The sequence below is a fragment of the Galeopterus variegatus genome, unplaced genomic scaffold (assembly GCF_000696425.1).
Source record: "Galeopterus variegatus unplaced genomic scaffold, G_variegatus-3.0.2 Scaffold1320, whole genome shotgun sequence".
NCBI classification, from domain to species: domain Eukaryota; kingdom Metazoa; phylum Chordata; class Mammalia; order Dermoptera; family Cynocephalidae; genus Galeopterus; species Galeopterus variegatus.
The window spans coordinates 56514-74553 of NW_007727431.1; the positions used below are offsets into that span (position 1 = coordinate 56514).

Genomic DNA, 18040 nt, shown 5'->3' on the forward strand with positions numbered 1-18040 from the left:
TTCCAATACATTTTTAGGATTTTTTAAAAAATCAAGTGGAGCATTTGGAATCAAGTCAAATTTCTCCTGAAATTTGGGTGTCAGAGGCACTAAAAGTGTCAGAGAACTTAACACTTAAATTATGGCATTTGTGTGACCATTAAAATGACCTTGAATTTACTGGAGAATTTTTATGCTTTTCTGTTTTATATTTCTTCTGAACAGCATCGGCTGATTCATAACATCATTATTCAGTATAGAAATGCCCTTAATCCATTGTCAAATTTGGGAGTTTGGTTGTTGAAGGTATTGATTTTGTGTGTGTGTGTTCTGGAAAACAGATTTCTTTTACATTTTCTTCAAGCAATTAGATAGTGGATTTTGAAGAGAAACTTACAGAAGTTGCTTTTCCATATTTCATTTTCAGCCAAAAATATTGTTGATAATTATGTTCTGAAGGTCTGAAAATAGAGCAGTTAGTGAGGACAAGTCAAATTAATGTTTAGTGTTATCAAAATGCTTTATATTTTATATACACTAATATTTAGAAATAGATTTATTAGAAATCTTTATAAAAGAAATTTTAAGCTCCTTGAAGGCAATGTTACTAACATACTATTTATCTTCCTTTATAAATTGTGCTTCTTTAACAGTTGCTTTGGGGCACAAACAAAGAAAATTAGCAAGTACCTATTTTTCTGACATGATTTCTTAAGATTCTTTTAGAAAACGGATATACCTCTTTGGTGATATCTCCAATCAAATTTCTCATGACAGAAAAAGTGGTGACCTGGCAAATACTAAACCCATTACCACTTTTTGGTTATTTATGTGTCACTTTACCTACAGCAATGACTTCTTAATCTAAAAAAGAGGAATCTGAATGCTTTTCCTCTAAAGAGACTAACTTTGTTCAGTTTGTGTCTCCTTCACAGGGAAAGCTAGGTGATTTAACCTGAAGTATTTACCAGTTCTTCAGGAAAAGATGATTAGACTAGATTTCACTGTACCTACGAACTAGATTTTCACTTTTACTGAAAATAAAATGGAAAAAGAAATGAATTGGAAAAGGAAATGAGAAATTAACTTGCTGGTTATATCAGGCAACTCCTCATTCTTTTTCAAGGAAATCCTAAATTTAGAAATATTAGAATCATAGAATGGAAGAAAAGTCAGAGAATACTGAGTCCATCCCCGACGCCTTTGTTTCATAATCATTATGGCCACATCACCAAGATTAGAAACTGAAGTGGAGAAATAGAAGTCGACGAAGGTCTCACCGTTGGACTGGTTGGCCAGTCTGTCATGGTGACTAAACTCAGGGTTACTTTCCAAATCCTGCAGTTTGGGAGAGAGCCTACTAATGACTATGAAATGGGTGAGAGGACAAGGAGGAAGCTGAAGACCACTTAATAGGCTCAGTTTTGTTTTGTTTTGTTTTTTCCTGGCCAACGCATACATTATGCACATCTCATATCAAAACAATGATAGGATATTTCATGTCAGTGCTTTTCAAAAGTAAAGATTTTTATGTATTTACTGTGGTAGTCTCTAAAATGGTGCTTCAGCAAAATACGGACAATACATCATCTATACTTTGTTTTTTAATCTAATAAACAGATTACAATAAATGAGAAGAGGAATACCAATAATATCAAATCAGAAAAACAAGGCATTATTAAAATGACCTTGCCATTGACTTGGGATAGGTAGCTACTTATGAAGATGTCTGTCAACAGCTTACGAGGTGCCTAATGAACCACGGGAAGTGGAAAGGACATGCTGATGCCAAGGCATCATCTGATCACAACAATCGATTGCTTCGTGTGTTTGCTATTAGCTATTCATGTTTACTGACTTGTTTTCAAATAAAACAATTAATGTAATGTTCTTGGAATTCCCTTGTGATATGTCTGTTCTTTATTTAGACTCCAATTATGAATGGATATTAAGGAAGTTTGGCCCTGCTAAGTGACTTTCTTTTTTTTTTCATTACAATCAACCAGGAGTAGAGTTGTTTTCCTATTCTTTTGTTTTATTGTTTTATTCTTACATGAGGGCACATAGCACTTGAAGGGAGAGAAGAAGTAGTCTCCTCAAAGACCCCTTACTTGAGACATAAGAGGAAAAATCCCAAATCAGTTTCAGTCAAAAGATCATTGAGTAATCTTATTTTTCACAATGTTTAAAGCTATTATGAAGATTATGCCATACCAAATAGTAAATCCCCCTTGAAAGACACACATATTATTTGTAACAATGGAAATAAATCTGCCCTCTGGCAAGAATTATTAGTGTTGAGCCAGATACAGCCATTTTCATAGCTAAGGAGTTCCCAGCACTTCCCTCTGTAAAATAAGACGGGTGATAAATTTCCTCGACATAGAAAAATCTTCAGGTACACTAGTATTTGTATTAAGAAGTAAACAAAATGGATATTATATCATGAAAGCAATGATAACTACTTTCTCATAGTTGATTGCCAATATAGACAATATCTGGTCATTAACAAGAAAGAAAAAAATTAATTTTTCCTCCCACAGGTTCAGGATGCATTTAGATGCCGATTGAGAAACTGTCAGGATCCAATCAATGCTGATTCTTCAAGTTCTTTTCCTAATGGGCATGCTCAAATCATGGTGAGCTTTTATTTTCCCTCTGATTGTTAATTAAGTCATGACTTCTTAAAGAAATAAACAAATATCCTTGTTTGTAAAATCCAATTTTGTATGCCTTTGGAGTTCATGAAGAGACTTAGAACTCTGATACCAGAGAAGTATTCTTTCTGGGTTATCTGGAAGCCCAGAATCTGCTGATGGCTTCTCGGGGTGTTGAGTGTGGGGCTTTTACGCAACACCACAGAGTGTTTTCATCCTTGCAGAGAATTAGAGAGAATGATTTGTACATAGCATCATGCATTTTTTTTTTTTACAGATCAGAACACTATGCACCTGCCCATCTAGTCTTAAAGTGGTGGTTCTCAGCCTTGGTCACACATCAGAATCATCAGAGGAGCTGCACCTCAGACCAATTACAACAGATCAGAACACTATGCACCTGCCCATCTAGTCTTAAAGTGATGGTTCTCAGCCTTGGTCACACATCAGAATCATCAGAGGAGCTGCACCTCAGACCAATTACATCAGAATCTTGAGGGTGGGACCCAGAAACTGGTGATTTTAGTGTGCAGCCTAAGCTGAGAACCACTGTCCTAAAGCATAAGGGGTAGCCACCCCTCGAGTGAAAGTCAGTTATTGTACATAAACTCTGACTTGTTGCAATTAAGGGGTACTTTAGCCATAACCACTTTGGTGTATTTTAGAAATGAAGTAAGATTTAAACTGTGTCTTAAAAATCAGGGTTAAAAAGGAAAGGGTTTTTTTATATAATTTATTTGATTTATTATTAACTTTTTTGGACTAGGCAGCATAAAATAGGCTAAATGATGCATTAGCAACTAAGACTTGAGAAAGAATAATTAATTCCTTAATAACAATAAATAGATAACTACCAAAATCTGTTTTAAAATATTGATAGGGAAAGGCATATGATTGGAAGAACTTGATTAGGATGGGCTAATTTAATTTTACCATTAAAAAAATAAACTAATTTGTTTAAAATGAAATTTGGGGAAAACACAACAATGGAGCTAAACTCCGGCTGGTTCTAGACCCAATGAGCATTGTTTAATCTTCAATTTTAATTCCTTAACCTGATACCTTTTTCATATTCAAGTGAGAATAAATCATTGGAAGAGCCTTGCTTGACTATTATGTGTTTGACAAAGCTGTATTGTAAGATACTACATTATAAACAATATGTTCAAATTGAATGTTCAAAAAAAATGCAAATGACAAAAGCATTTATTTAAGTACATTCATAATAATGCACATTCTGATGTCTTTATTATGATTGAGGTCTTCATTAAAAGATGGTTCTTACTATTTCTCATTACAGACAGACTTTGAAAAGGATGTAGACATTGCTTGTCGATCGGGTAAGAATTTTTTAGATTTTGAAAATATAATCATTAAGGATGTTAAATTTTGATTTTAATGAAAATGCTGTGGGTTATGTATAATATATTCATGTGTATGGATAAATGGAACCTTCCAGATGGAAGCCTTGTACTAGCAGAAATATGTGTGTGAAGGGTGAGAGACAAAGAGAAAGACAATGAGAAATGAGCAGGAAACTAAGAATGGTTCATTGGTAGCACCGTAACAGCAGAAAAGCATTGACACAGAGACAGACTTCCATTCCACTGAGTAATGGTTGTTGGGTGTAAGGACAATTTATCCTCTCTGTGCCTCAGTTTCATCATGCATGAAGCATGGATTGTTACAAGATGAAATGTCATTGTGCGTGTGTGTGTGTGTGTGTGTGTATTATGGTTGTTGTTATATTTTTAGAGAGGACCAGGAGAAACCATGCAGCACACTCTGCCTTAGAATGTTAGGATCTCATTGATCTCAGAGTTGTCCTTCAGCCTATGGCTAAATTCTCAACAGAGTAGATGGTGTAAGAGTTTTAAAGGAAACCTACATGTTTTATTTTTTGGATAGTTCCAGTTGTTGGAAAATGTTCCTTTATACTAGAACAAAATATACTTCATTTTACCTTTTACTCATTGGTCTTAGTGTTACCTTCTAGAACAAGAGTCGGTATCTACTTCATCTAAATATCCAAATATTTGAAAACAACTATCATTTAGCTCAATCCAAGTCTTTTTTTCTCCAGACTAAACAAGCCATGTTTCATCATTCGATTCTCACAGCATCTTCCGCTTGCATGGTGTTCAAGATAGCTTCCAATTTGTCAGTAATTTTAAGTTATAGTGCCCAAACATATACATACTCATCAACATTTCTCACAGTCGGCTCTTTACTTATATTAATGCTATCTCCATCTGCATCTGATTTGTATTTCAGTGTTAGTGTCAACTTGTCATCTAAAACCCCTAAGACTTCCATAGGAGCTGTCAGGGCTTCCCCAGTCTAAGATTGTGTGAAGGATCTGTTCTGGGTATGTTTTTCTTGAAAAAAAAAAAAAATCTGGCCTTTGTGTTTGTCTCTATTTGCTATTATCTTACTACTTCAATGTTAGCATACTGTCCATTTGAGATTGTTTGGCCATTAAAAGTTTGATAATAATATCTTCTAAGTCTTCATTTGAACTGCCAGTAAAGGAGTTGAATGCATGAGACCTATAGTTTATATATACTGTAGAACTCTGCTCTGTTCAGTGAGGCACCCCCTACCTGCCAGCAGATTCCCTTTATGTGTAGTTTTCAGATTCAACTCATAACCATTAAACATCTGTGCAGAATCTCATATCACAGGTTTTGATATAATCAGAAGAATATTAGAGACTATGCTGATATTTCCGTTCCTGAATTGAATCAAAATACTCTATGTAGAGTTGGTCATAGAGAAGAGTAAAATGACTGTCATGATTTGGCAACCCACAGTAGACCTGTGCAGGATATTACAAACCACCCTTTCCTGTTGAAAATCTAACAAAATATTGCCAAGACACAATCTCATTAGTGTTTGATTTCCAGAATCTACCATTCCTTCTTTAAATAATTGATAAAATATTTTTCCTTTGCTCCATCCACCTTCTATAATTTCTCAAAAATCACTAGCCATGGTGCCAGTTTCTACATCTATGTTCCAACATGGGATGGGATTTGTCTGGGTCCAAAAGCTGGAATTTATTTTAAATGATTAGATGTTTATTCTAATATAACTAATATAATTCCTCATTTTCCACCCTCAATTTAGTTTCCTTTCATCCTTTTTTGGTGTACTCTTTAAAGTTCTCCTAGATAGAGAAGTCATAAGACAGCAGACAGTTTTGTCTCTTCTTTAACATCTATTAACACTAAACCAGTGGTTGTCAAAGTGTGGTCCCTAGATCGGCAGTGTTAGCATGACCTGGGAACTTAATAGAAACTGTGGAGTGGGGTACAGGAACTAGTTACAAGCCATCCAGGTAATTCTGATGCATGCTAAAGTTTGAAAACTACTGTATTAGACCGCCCTCCCAAGGTATGATCTCATCCCTTCAGTATTCTTCTTTTTTGTTAAATTACTTATTTTTTTTCCCAGTTCTCATTGTATTCTGGGATTTAGCATTCCTAATACAGATTATATTATTAGAAAATATTTTCTCTATTGTTTTTATTTTCTGTTCTTATTTTTGATTGGTGCCCTAAAATTTTAACTGGGGTCATCAGAAGCTTGCTTCTGAGATTTTCTAGAGATGTTTGCCCATGTTGAAGTATATTCAAAGTCTCAATTCATGTGCTCTGAATTTTTCTCTAAATTTTGTTGAAATTCACTCAGATGATTTTTGTTTGATTTTTATTAGCATTTCACTACTTGATTAGTTTTTCTCAAAAATTCCATCACTTCAACATCATATTTTCATGTGTAGGTGATATGGATTATTTTATGTTGCATATTCAAAATTTGGATATATAATTTAAGCAAATATAGAAGGCAGGCATATCTCTCATATTGAGTAGACAACTTCATAAGAAGAATTATTTTTCCCCAAATATTGGATATATTAAAAATTTCACTAAACATGGCTAGGCCATTTGATAAAAATATGTTTACTATAACTATAAATCATATTACATTTGTACAAAACTGAATATATCTTGCACAAATTCAGATTATGAAGTCAACACTCAGCCAGTCCATAGCTCACTTGGGAGAGGGTGGTGCTGACAACACCAAGTCAAGGGTTAAGATCCCCTTACTGGTCATCTTTAAAAAAAAAAATGACGTCAACACAGTATTGACACTTTCTTTACAGTTTACTGTATATTAATGAAAGTATATAATTATATTTACATCTTAATGCAATATGAAAGTTTCCCATTACTCACCTTTCAATTTTACTGCTATAAACTTTGGATTAATTTTGTATACAGTTAAGGATTTAAACTATTCTTCCCTGCATTTGTCCCCCATGTGCTCAAGTCCCAGCCCCTCCCCCACAATACTTGCTATCAGTTTCTTGTGCAAGCATGCCAATTTTCTCACAGGCTGATGTTCTTTTAGAGTCAGCTCCCACTCCCATTAGCCACTGATCAAATTGTGTTCATGTAGTTTCCCTTTCTTCTAGGAAGTCATACAGTATGCAGTCTTTTGAGTCGGCCTTAGCATAATTAACCTTGTGAGACTTGTTCATGTTCATGGTTAAATAATTTTTATTACTTACTGGTATTCCATTATATCAATATATATCACAGTTTATCCTAAAGTTCACTATTTGAAAGACATTTGGGTTGTTTACAATTATTGCCGATTATGGATAGTGCTACTATGAACATCTGCATACAGGTAAAAAAAAATTCTTCCCTGAATTTGGAGACATTTTAAAAGTTTTTTATTTGTATTATCATTGAATCTATTCATTTAGCATACTTTGCCTCTTAATATTTTTGTGTATAATCATTCCTTGAAACCACAATTCATCACTGATCTATTATTTTGAGAGGTTTGGAAATAACTACTTAAAAATGAATTATTTGACTGTTTTTTTACATATAATAGTTGAATATAAAAAGCCACAAGCAAATTATGGATTAATTTTTAAAAATGTAGATTTAACATTATTTTTAGTGTCTGAAATAAAGAGGCAATAATACAATAACTAGATACAAAATCTCTAAAGTTAATAGATAGTACATTAATGATGCATGTTTTGAAATAATTGTAAAGACTTCTTTGTAATAGGGAAAGGAATTCATAATCTTCTATTTTCCAACTTCTGCTTTAATGAGTAATAATTATGATTCTATTTGAAAATTGGATAATGATAGGTAAAATTTACTATATCTGAAACTTTCCATGAGGAGACAATAAACCAAATATTTTACAGTTATCTATGCCTAATGAAATTTTAAATGACAATTGGGTTGCTCTGCTTTGTAGATAGGTCAAGCACTAGGTGCATGCATTGAGCCAGTTCTCACACAGTGCAATTCTGTGTTCTTTCAATACCAAAGTTACGAAGAATATTTCTTCAGAATTTTATTCTTTCATAGTCCTCGAAACTGACAGCTGTTCATAACTGAACAAGCTTTGTTATTCTACCTCTATTATCCATAAAATATGGCTTTCTTTTTATACAGAAGCAAAAAAAAAGAAAAAGAAAGAAAAAAACTAAAATATATTTGATAAAGAATTCTGAACTCTTTTGTTGATTGGTTTGTTTTTGTTTGGTTTGGTTTGTGTTTTTGTTTTGTTCCTTTTCATACTATGAGTTATCATCATACACTTTTTTTTCTAAATCACTGTTTTTCAGGCTTAAAATGGAATGGAGTTTTCAGAGGCTCATACAGTTTTTTTCTGCTTAAACTCACTTGGCAAGTTTAATATCCTCTCAAGGGCATTCAAGCATATGGATTTATCTTGTTTAAAAATTCCTTTTTTAAAAAAATATGGAGCTGATCATGATACTTTTGAATCCTGTATCTACCTGGACCATATGGACTTCAATGAATAAATGCTTATTAATTTTCAATAAGTATAATTTTTGGAGGGATTTCTGATCCCGTACAATAAAGTTCTTATCAGTTACCTCTTTCAAGAAATACTTTAATAAATACAACTTCTAGAAAACTTTAAGGAAAAGGCCTTTAAGAAAAAATAAAATTCATGTGAATGTATCTCTAATTTTATAAAAACCCTTTGGAGTAGATTGATGGAGAAAACTTTTCTTATAATCTAACTTTCCCCTGTAAAGTTATGTGGAGTTGTTTAAGGACAGGGCACTGAGATTTTTGAAAGCTCATTAATCAGCTTTCAGATATGCCTTGGCTATGGGCTACCTGAGATCTATGACAGCATAACAGAATCAATAAAGAGTGATCAAGTAATCTAGACTAAGTACAAGCAAGTAGGTGGGGGTGGGGGGAAGAAGACAGAATAACCACAAAAATTCCTTGAACTATTTAAGTCAAGTGCACAGATACAATGTGGGCGGGGGAAGGAAGGGGGTGGAGAGGAATGGGTAAAGGGGCATGAAAATCAAGTACAATGTATTTTGAGAAGTAAAATTAAATTAAATTAAATTTTAGAATATAAAGGTTAATCACTCCCCCCCAAAAAAAATTGTTTAGTAGGAAGAGAGACAATAGAATATAATAATAAAAAATAAACACACACTAATTTCCTTTTATGAATTCTTATATTCTAATTCACAGTTATTCATAAGGATATTGGCCCTTGCCGAGCAGCAACAATAACAGGAACACTCTCCAGGATTTCTCTAAATGATGATGAAGAAGAAAAGGGAACGAACCCTGAAGGACTAAGCTATTCAACATTGCCTGGAAACGTCATTTCCAAAGTCATCATCCAGCAACCCACAGGCCTGCACATGCCCATGAGTATGAATGAGCTGAGCAATCAATGTTTGAAAAAAGAGAATACTGAATTGCGGAGAACTGTGTACTTATGCACGGATGATAATTTGAGAGGGGCTGATATGGACATAGTCCACCCTCAAGAAAGAATGATGGAAAGTGACTATATTGTGATGCCCAGAAGTTCTGTAAATACCCAACCATCAATGAAAGAAGAAAGCAAAATGAATATAGGCATGGAAACCTTGCCGCACGAAAGGCTATTGCACTACAAAGTGAATCCTGAATTCAATATGAATCCCCCTGTAATGGACCAGTTCAATATGAACTTAGATCAACATCTTGCACCCCAGGAACATATGCAGAATTTGCCCTTTGAGCCTCGCACAGCTGTAAAGAATTTCATGGCCTCTGAGTTGGATGATAATGCAGGACTATCAAGAAGTGAAACTGGATCAACAATATCAATGAGTTCTTTAGAGGTGAGCGATAGGAGGTTAAATACTTCCTTGATATTTGAAATACATGTAGATAGATAGGTACTAGATAGATAAGTTCATGTGACACGAGTTGAGAGAGAAGACTCACGTGCTTTTGCAGTTATGTATCATATAATAACATGGCATGCTGAGATTAAGTTTCAGGACATAGAGTTTTTCCAGTACGGCACTAGAATTCCCTCATTCAAGATCATATCTTTTTTTTTAATGGACCCACTATATTTAAGAAGATACCTATTAGTCATAATTCTGTCATAATAGGAATCAAGTTGGGCACTCAGAGAGAAAAAACAGAAGTTTCTCATGATGTTTTCAGCACTAGAAGTCCTTTTGGTGGGTAAAGTAGTATCTGTATGGCATTACAAACCTAAACCAAGACCTGGATTTTCTGTGTAAGGGCAACTGTTAAAAATAAAAGTGGAATGTTTCTCTGAGTTCCATCATTACACTGGTTATAAATTCTAATTATTATGACATTAGATCAACATTGTTCAGAGTAAATGTTTTGCTCTTAACTCTTACAGAATGATGACCACTAAAATTTTTAGTCTCAAACTATGAATTGTCAGAAAAGATATAATCTGAGCATGCTAAGAGTTAGGACTCTGAGGTCCAACACATAAGAACACCAGAAGTAAAAAAGTACATTTTTCTCAGCTTCTTTTCTGCCCACACGATATCATTTATGTTGTATTAGAAGTAACCAAGTAAGATCCCAGGAATATAGTATCTTATTTTCTATTGACATATATCCTGTTACTGATTTGTATGACTTTTATATCCTCTACCTTGAAGTTTTGCTGTAATCAGCTTCTTTTCTGCCCACACGATATCATTTATGTTGTATTAGAAGTAACCAAGTAAGATCCCAGGAATATAGTGTCTTATTTTCTATCGACATATATCCTGTTACTGATTTGTATGACTTTTATATCCTCTACCTTGAAGTTTTGCTGTAAACCTGCTGCTGATATACATTTTCAGTATACAATGCAACACATGTATTCTTTCATACATATTGCAAATTGTTTTAACATAATAGATGATCGCATAAAACACTATTTAGAAAAAGGCACTATAACTGGTTGCCTGTCCTTTACATCAAAGTTATGCTTATAATTGTATGTTCCAGTGTCCAGAAGTGCCTAGAGGCAATTGTTCCTTTTTTCTCTCCAAAGCCATTCTCTCCACTATGTCAAAATGATCCTGAGAGGCCAAAGAAACATGTTGAATAGTGCAATTTTAAGGTTTTTCTCAACTGGATTGAGGAAATTCTAGAACCAAATAGAAATGCAGCTAGGATCTAGAATTAATCCATACAATCTGGATCAACCTCAAAAAGAATAGGGTTTCTGAGTATAACTAGGTCAGAATTATTCCTCAGAACCGAGGATGGATAGGGGCAGTGAGAGCAAGTTTACTCCAGAGTGGCTGGAGCTTCCCTCTGGACAAAAACACCCGTCCTTCTGAATTAGCAGAATAGCTACTGTTTCCCTGTTATCACTTGCATATCCCAGAGAATAGCAGGTCTACTACAATAAAAGCCGCATAAGCACAAACTACAGAATATTTATGCAAAATCACCTAAGTTTTTAAGAGGATTTTTAGTGAGTGTGCATGTAATAACATAACATCATAAGTAACCATATGGGAGTTTTCTATATAGAATGACTCTTTTAAATGTGCTAAAGAGGTTTGAATGGAATTGCATTAAAATATTTTGGTTGTTATAAAAATGTTTTACATCTAAAAGCCTAAAAATCTTGCTGGGTTTGATATTGTACAGGTTATGTGTGCTTGAACAATAGATGGTATTTCCAAGTCCTGCTTTGTTCAGTTTATATTTTTTCCAAATATCTGTCTCCTTATTATTAAGTATAAGCATCATGTATACTGTGATTCAGTCAAAAGATCTGCATTTAAATGACTTAGAGGTCACAAGACTTTCATCTTGAAAAGGAAGAAAATTCAGGATTCAGAATGAAAATTCGGCTCCTCATTTTTATTCTTTAAAACAGTTTAAGGGGCCAGCCCGGTGGCGCACTGCGATAGTGCACCGCTTGGGAAGCGCGGCAGCACTCCCGCCGAGGGTTCGGATCCCACATACAGACCGGTTCCCGCTCACTGGCTGAGCGAGGCGCAGGAGCAACGCTGAGGGTTGCGATCCCGTTGCCGGTCCCGGTCCGGTACGGGGGCGTGCTGGAGTATCAACAGGGAGAGCAGGGATCAACAGTGGACAGGAGGTGCCTTGATTCTTAGGAGAAAAATATGAAGATGAAAGTGGGTAAATACATGGAGACAAGCGCTGGAGTATCAACAGGGAGAGCAGGGATCAACAGTGGACAATAGGTGCCTTGATTCTTAGGAGAAAAATATGAAGATGAAAGTGGGTAAATACATGGAGACAAGAGGCCTAGTCATTAGAGCAATTTGAGTCATTTCCCCACTGAGTGAGAAGGAGATTAAAGCCACAGGAACATCCAGCCAGAGAAGCTGGCACAGCAGAGGATGGCTGGTGCCTCGGGATCCTTTCAAGCATATAATAGAAAGATGTTCATACTAACTCAGAAATTTGCCTCCAGAGGAGTAGGTTTTCACAAATTGCCAATATGGGAAGTGGTGGAGGGACAAAAAAGAAGAGGACAAAAGCCACTAGTTGTAGCACAGAATGTGGTATTCTTGAGAAAAGTGCAAGAGAGAAAAAACAAGAGGGAGAAAAAAAGAAAGCCAAAGAAACTTGAGTGGGTGAGTGGGTGGACGTATTTATTCAAATAAGCAGGAGGCAACAAAGAAAGAGGGAGGCTCCCCAGCCCCGAAGGCAATGCCAGCAGGAAAGGCTCCAGCCTTCAGGGGAGTTTGCTCTGCTAACCCCCAATTATTGGGTAAGAAAAGTTTAATAAATTCATGAAGTTTCTTGGCATAAAAGTATATCCAGATTTCTTCGTGCCTAATATTACCTTGTTTCTCTCTTTCTTATAATGTGTTATCTTCCCAATGGTAGTCATTCCCCGAATGCACTTGTTAAACAACCTGAAAACTTTAGATTTAGAGTTTCCACACTCACTGAATAATTGCAGTATCGATATGGCAGAATTTTTCACAACAATGGCTTCATCCCTAGATATCTTCTAACTGATTTGCTGAAGGTTAAGAAGAATGAAACTGGCATCAGCATTGCAGCCATTCACCTTCAGTTAAGGAGCAAAATGTGTTGAGCACATGGTGTGTCCATAGAGAAAACAAAACACTGGGGTTCTGCTATGGAGCAAGGGGGACAAAAGAGATACCATGGTTCTCAAGCACTTGAGGTCTATGAAATCTACTTTAAATCATGGGTTGTGGTCCTATTTATTTATTTATTTTCTGGAGAATTACAGGTGTTTCATGGTAAGAAGACAGGTCAGTATTTATTTTGAATCATTAAAACAATGATGTTTATTTAACAGTTTATTTATTAAGTGATAAACACTTTCTCACTCAAAGGTCTTCCCCACTTAAGTGCATGTCCTGGGCCTGTTTGGCACATGATCCACTCTTCACCTTTTTCCCTGTATCACTCAGGGTTAGTACAGGTTCATGTGTCACTGGCTGGGTTATCTACCAGGAAGCACTGGTGAGAGACTGGAAGTTGGAGAGAAGAGAGTAACCTAGCATGTTTCTCCCCTGCTTTGGGCAGCACCTCGTGTCTCTTTAGCTGTAGCTCCCACAGTGTTTCTAGCTCTGCCAGGTACCCTAACCCTTGGCCTTACATCACCCTACCATCTCCCTCGGTCCTTCCAGCCTTGTGGGTATATCAGCTTTTTCTGCCAGTCCCTGGGTTACCTCACAGTCCCCTATGTGGCTTCTCAGCTCTTCTAACACTTGAATTCTTGGGGAACATCTTGCTCAAATACAAGTACTTTCTGTTGTTCTGACCAATCTTACCTTCATTGTTCTCTTCAATAAATAAAAATCTTGCTAACTGTTAAGGCTTAGATAGTACATTTCAAAATCATTTTACCAAAAACAGAAAGTTTTGTTGCTCTATCTTTTCTATTTTTGTATAAAATTACCTACATATCTGAAAACATTCTTAAATAAGTCTCTCAATTTATAAATGGGTAGAAAGAGACACCATTCTTTTTTTTTTTTTTTTGTCTTTTTGTCTTTTTCCGTGTCCGGCAACGGATCGCAACNGAAAAAGAAAAAAAAAAAAAAAAAAAAAAAAAACAGTTTAATAGTTAGTAATTGCTTAGGGTGACCATTTTGGGAGACAGCTGAAAGAGAATATATAGATACAGGAGTTAATAATAAAAATTAGCATTTATACAACGTCTTACATTACCAGATTCTCAAATCACCTTAAAACATGAATTAATCTTCACAACACCTCTGTGCAATAGATAAGATGTTATAATCCTTGAAGTAAAGTAATTTGTTCAAGGTTACAGAGCAAGTGCATAGCAAGTCTACAAGCAGAATCTTTCTGACCTGATCAATTGTATGCTGTCTAGAAGAGACAGCGATGAGCCTGAACATTTGCTTGAAGGTAACTTTGAAGTTCTTTTTATCCCTTGACAGATACTTGGTCTTATGGTGAAAAAAAGACATGAAATGGAAAAGGCTTTGTCTTATAAGCACGTAGAACTAACAAATTTTAGAGATGGGACTGTGGTCCATGAAGATAAAGTGATGCATTGTCAAGTAGGATTGTTAATTCTGCAAGATTTTATCTACAGGTCAACTAGTGAGGAAGATGATACTCTGACAATAACAGAGGAAAGACAGAAAGATGCTGGAGTATCAACAGGGAGAGCAGGGATCAACAGTGGACAGGAGGTGCCTTGATTCTTAGGAGAAAAATATGAAGATGAAAGTGGGTAAATACATGGAGACAAGAGGCCTAGTCATTAGAGCAATTTGAGTCATTTCCCCCACTGAGTGAGAAGGAGATTAAAGCCACAGGAACATCCAGCCAGAGAAGCTGGCACAGCAGAGGATGGCTGGTGCCTCGGGATCCTTTCAAGCATATAATAGAAAGATGTTCATACTAACTCAGAAATTTGCCTCCAGAGGAGTAGGTTTTCACAAATTGCCAATATGGGAAGTGGTGGAGGGACAAAAAAGAAGAGGACAAAAGCCACTAGTTGTAGCACAGAATGTGGTATTCTTGAGAAAAGTGCAAGAGAGAAAAAACAAGAGGGAGAAAAAAAGAAAGCCAAAGAAACTTGAGTGGGTGAGTGGGTGGACGTATTTATTCAAATAAGCAGGAGGCAACAAAGAAAGAGGGAGGCTCCCCAGCCCCGAAGGCAATGCCAGCAGGAAAGGCTCCAGCCTTCAGGGGAGTTTGCTCTGCTAACCCCCAATTATTGGGTAAGAAAAGTTTAATAAATTCATGAAGTTTCTTGGCATAAAAGTATATCCAGATTTCTTCGTGCCTAATATTACCTTGTTTCTCTCTTTCTTATAATGTGTTATCTTCCCAATGGTAGTCATTCCCCGAATGCACTTGTTAAACAACCTGAAAACTTTAGATTTAGAGTTTCCACACTCACTGAATAATTGCAGTATCGATATGGCAGAATTTTTCACAACAATGGCTTCATCCCTAGATATCTTCTAACTGATTTGCTGAAGGTTAAGAAGAATGAAACTGGCATCAGCATTGCAGCCATTCACCTTCAGTTAAGGAGCAAAATGTGTTGAGCACATGGTGTGTCCATAGAGAAAACAAAACACTGGGGTTCTGCTATGGAGCAAGGGGGACAAAAGAGATACCATGGTTCTCAAGCACTTGAGGTCTATGAAATCTACTTTAAATCATGGGTTGTGGTCCTATTTATTTATTTATTTTCTGGAGAATTACAGGTGTTTCATGGTAAGAAGACAGGTCAGTATTTATTTTGAATCATTAAAACAATGATGTTTATTTAACAGTTTATTTATTAAGTGATAAACACTTTCTCACTCAAAGGTCTTCCCCACTTAAGTGCATGTCCTGGGCCTGTTTGGCACATGATCCACTCTTCACCTTTTTCCCTGTATCACTCAGGGTTAGTACAGGTTCATGTGTCACTGGCTGGGTTATCTACCAGGAAGCACTGGTGAGAGACTGGAAGTTGGAGAGAAGAGAGTAACCTAGCATGTTTCTCCCCTGCTTTGGGCAGCACCTCGTGTCTCTTTAGCTGTAGCTCCCACAGTGTTTCTAGCTCTGCCAGGTACCCTAACCCTTGGCCTTACATCACCCTACCATCTCCCTCGGTCCTTCCAGCCTTGTGGGTATATCAGCTTTTTCTGCCAGTCCCTGGGTTACCTCACAGTCCCCTATGTGGCTTCTCAGCTCTTCTAACACTTGAATTCTTGGGGAACATCTTGCTCAAATACAAGTACTTTCTGTTGTTCTGACCAATCTTACCTTCATTGTTCTCTTCAATAAATAAAAATCTTGCTAACTGTTAAGGCTTAGATAGTACATTTCAAAATCATTTTACCAAAAACAGAAAGTTTTGTTGCTCTATCTTTTCTATTTTTGTGTAAAATTACCTACATATCTGAAAACATTCTTAAATAAGTCTCTCAATTTATAAATGGGTAGAAAGAGACACCATTCTNGGATTGCAACCCTCGGTGTTGCTCCCGCGCCTCGCTCAGCCAGTGAGCAGGAACCGGTCTAAGAGACACCATTCTAAGCTAAATTTTTGTACATCAGTTTTCCTCCAGACATGAATCATAGAGCTCTCAGTATAATGATTTTTAAAGGTAAAATATTTTAGTGATAATATCACATCAGAGGTACCTCCCTTACGGCTGTTTTCAGGATCGAATTAGATAATATATATGAAAACTGTTTGAAAATTATAAGGAGCACTTTCAGATGTAAGCATGTGCTACTATTATGTCATTACCATTATGCCCTGAATTTCTGCAAAGAATCTTGAATGCTGTATTAAATCGATATTCAGGATATTAGAGAAAATGTTATGGCTTCACTTGGGAATTGAGAGACTTTGTCACTAACAGAAACCATTATAAAACTGACCATGTGCAGAAATGACTTTTTCTTTTTTACATTTTTTCCTCATGTAGGTCTGGTGAAAGAAAGGTTTGCCCCTTTTTACTGTTCTGGTTTTGCTGCTGAATTAAATACTTTTGTCTTTTGTGCAGGCATACAAACAAAATTAGCTTGAATAAATGGCATTTTTAAAGAATTAATTATTCTCAGATTTATTTCCACAGCTATTTTTAAGGAATTTGCTATCAAGGCTTTCTCCTTGTGAGGGGGTTCATTGCTCACCTTATAATAGAAACTTTTAATGGCAGTCCTATTGCCGTTTATTAGTCAGTGGAATTTATTACTTGCTGTGAATCTTCTAGTGTCTTATCAAACTTAATTTGCAGGGACATAAACAATGAAGTATTCCCTTGGAGAAATTATTCATCATTCTACAAGACTTAGATATAGAGAAATGCCTCTGCACAGACACTCACTTAGTATTCCTCTGAGTAGCCTTGTACTGTTGTGCATTTTCTCATTCTTAAATCATCCTAAAGAATTTCTCCCTTCTATTAGTGATAAGCCTGCCTTCCTGTAAATTGTCTTGATTCTCTTGAGTGTCAATTGTTTATTCATAATGGCTTTCTTTGTGTGTTCAACACCCGCTCATTCAAATTCTCCCAGAATACACCTGAGAAAAATAACAACAACAAACAAAAACAAAACCAACAAGTCACATTTAAATGAAATTTTGGGGGGGGGGGATATGATAATACAGCTCCTTTAATCATTCATCAGTAATTTTGTGAATGTCTGCTAGATTCTGGGGATATGAAAGCCATCAAGACAGACAAGAATCCTGTCCTTGTAGAGAATAAACTCCATGGGAGAAAAAGTTTAACCATTAAATTAATGAATAATTTAAAATAGCATGCTGTACTGGGTAATAACTATGGAACGTTAGGGAGAGATTTCTTTAGATAAAATGGTCTGGTAAGCTTTGGAAGTGATGCATAGGGTAAGAAATTGAGAAGGAACGTGGCTTGCAAAGAGCTTAGAGGGTGGTGAGGGAATGTTGCAGGCAAAAGAAGCTGTAAGTGCAGAGGTCCTGAGGTAGGAAGGAGCTTGGTATATTCTCAAAAGATCAGAAGACCTGTGTAGCAAGAGAGAGCTCCTTAAGATGAAGTTAGAATAAGAAGA

The 18040-nt window shown here is 35.9% G+C and overlaps 1 protein-coding gene across 1 annotated transcript in view; it reads left to right on the forward strand.

Moving 5' to 3' along the window:
* Positions 1 to 18040, forward strand: part of LOC103593305 (brain-specific angiogenesis inhibitor 3-like) — a 68955-nt gene that overhangs the window by 23730 nt on the left and 27185 nt on the right. The window contains exons 7-9 of the mRNA XM_008576261.1: positions 2523 to 2618; positions 3937 to 3976; positions 9206 to 9849. Of these exons, the coding sequence (XP_008574483.1) occupies positions 2523 to 2618; positions 3937 to 3976; positions 9206 to 9849 (780 nt within the window). The remainder of the gene's footprint in view (positions 1 to 2522; positions 2619 to 3936; positions 3977 to 9205; positions 9850 to 18040) is intronic.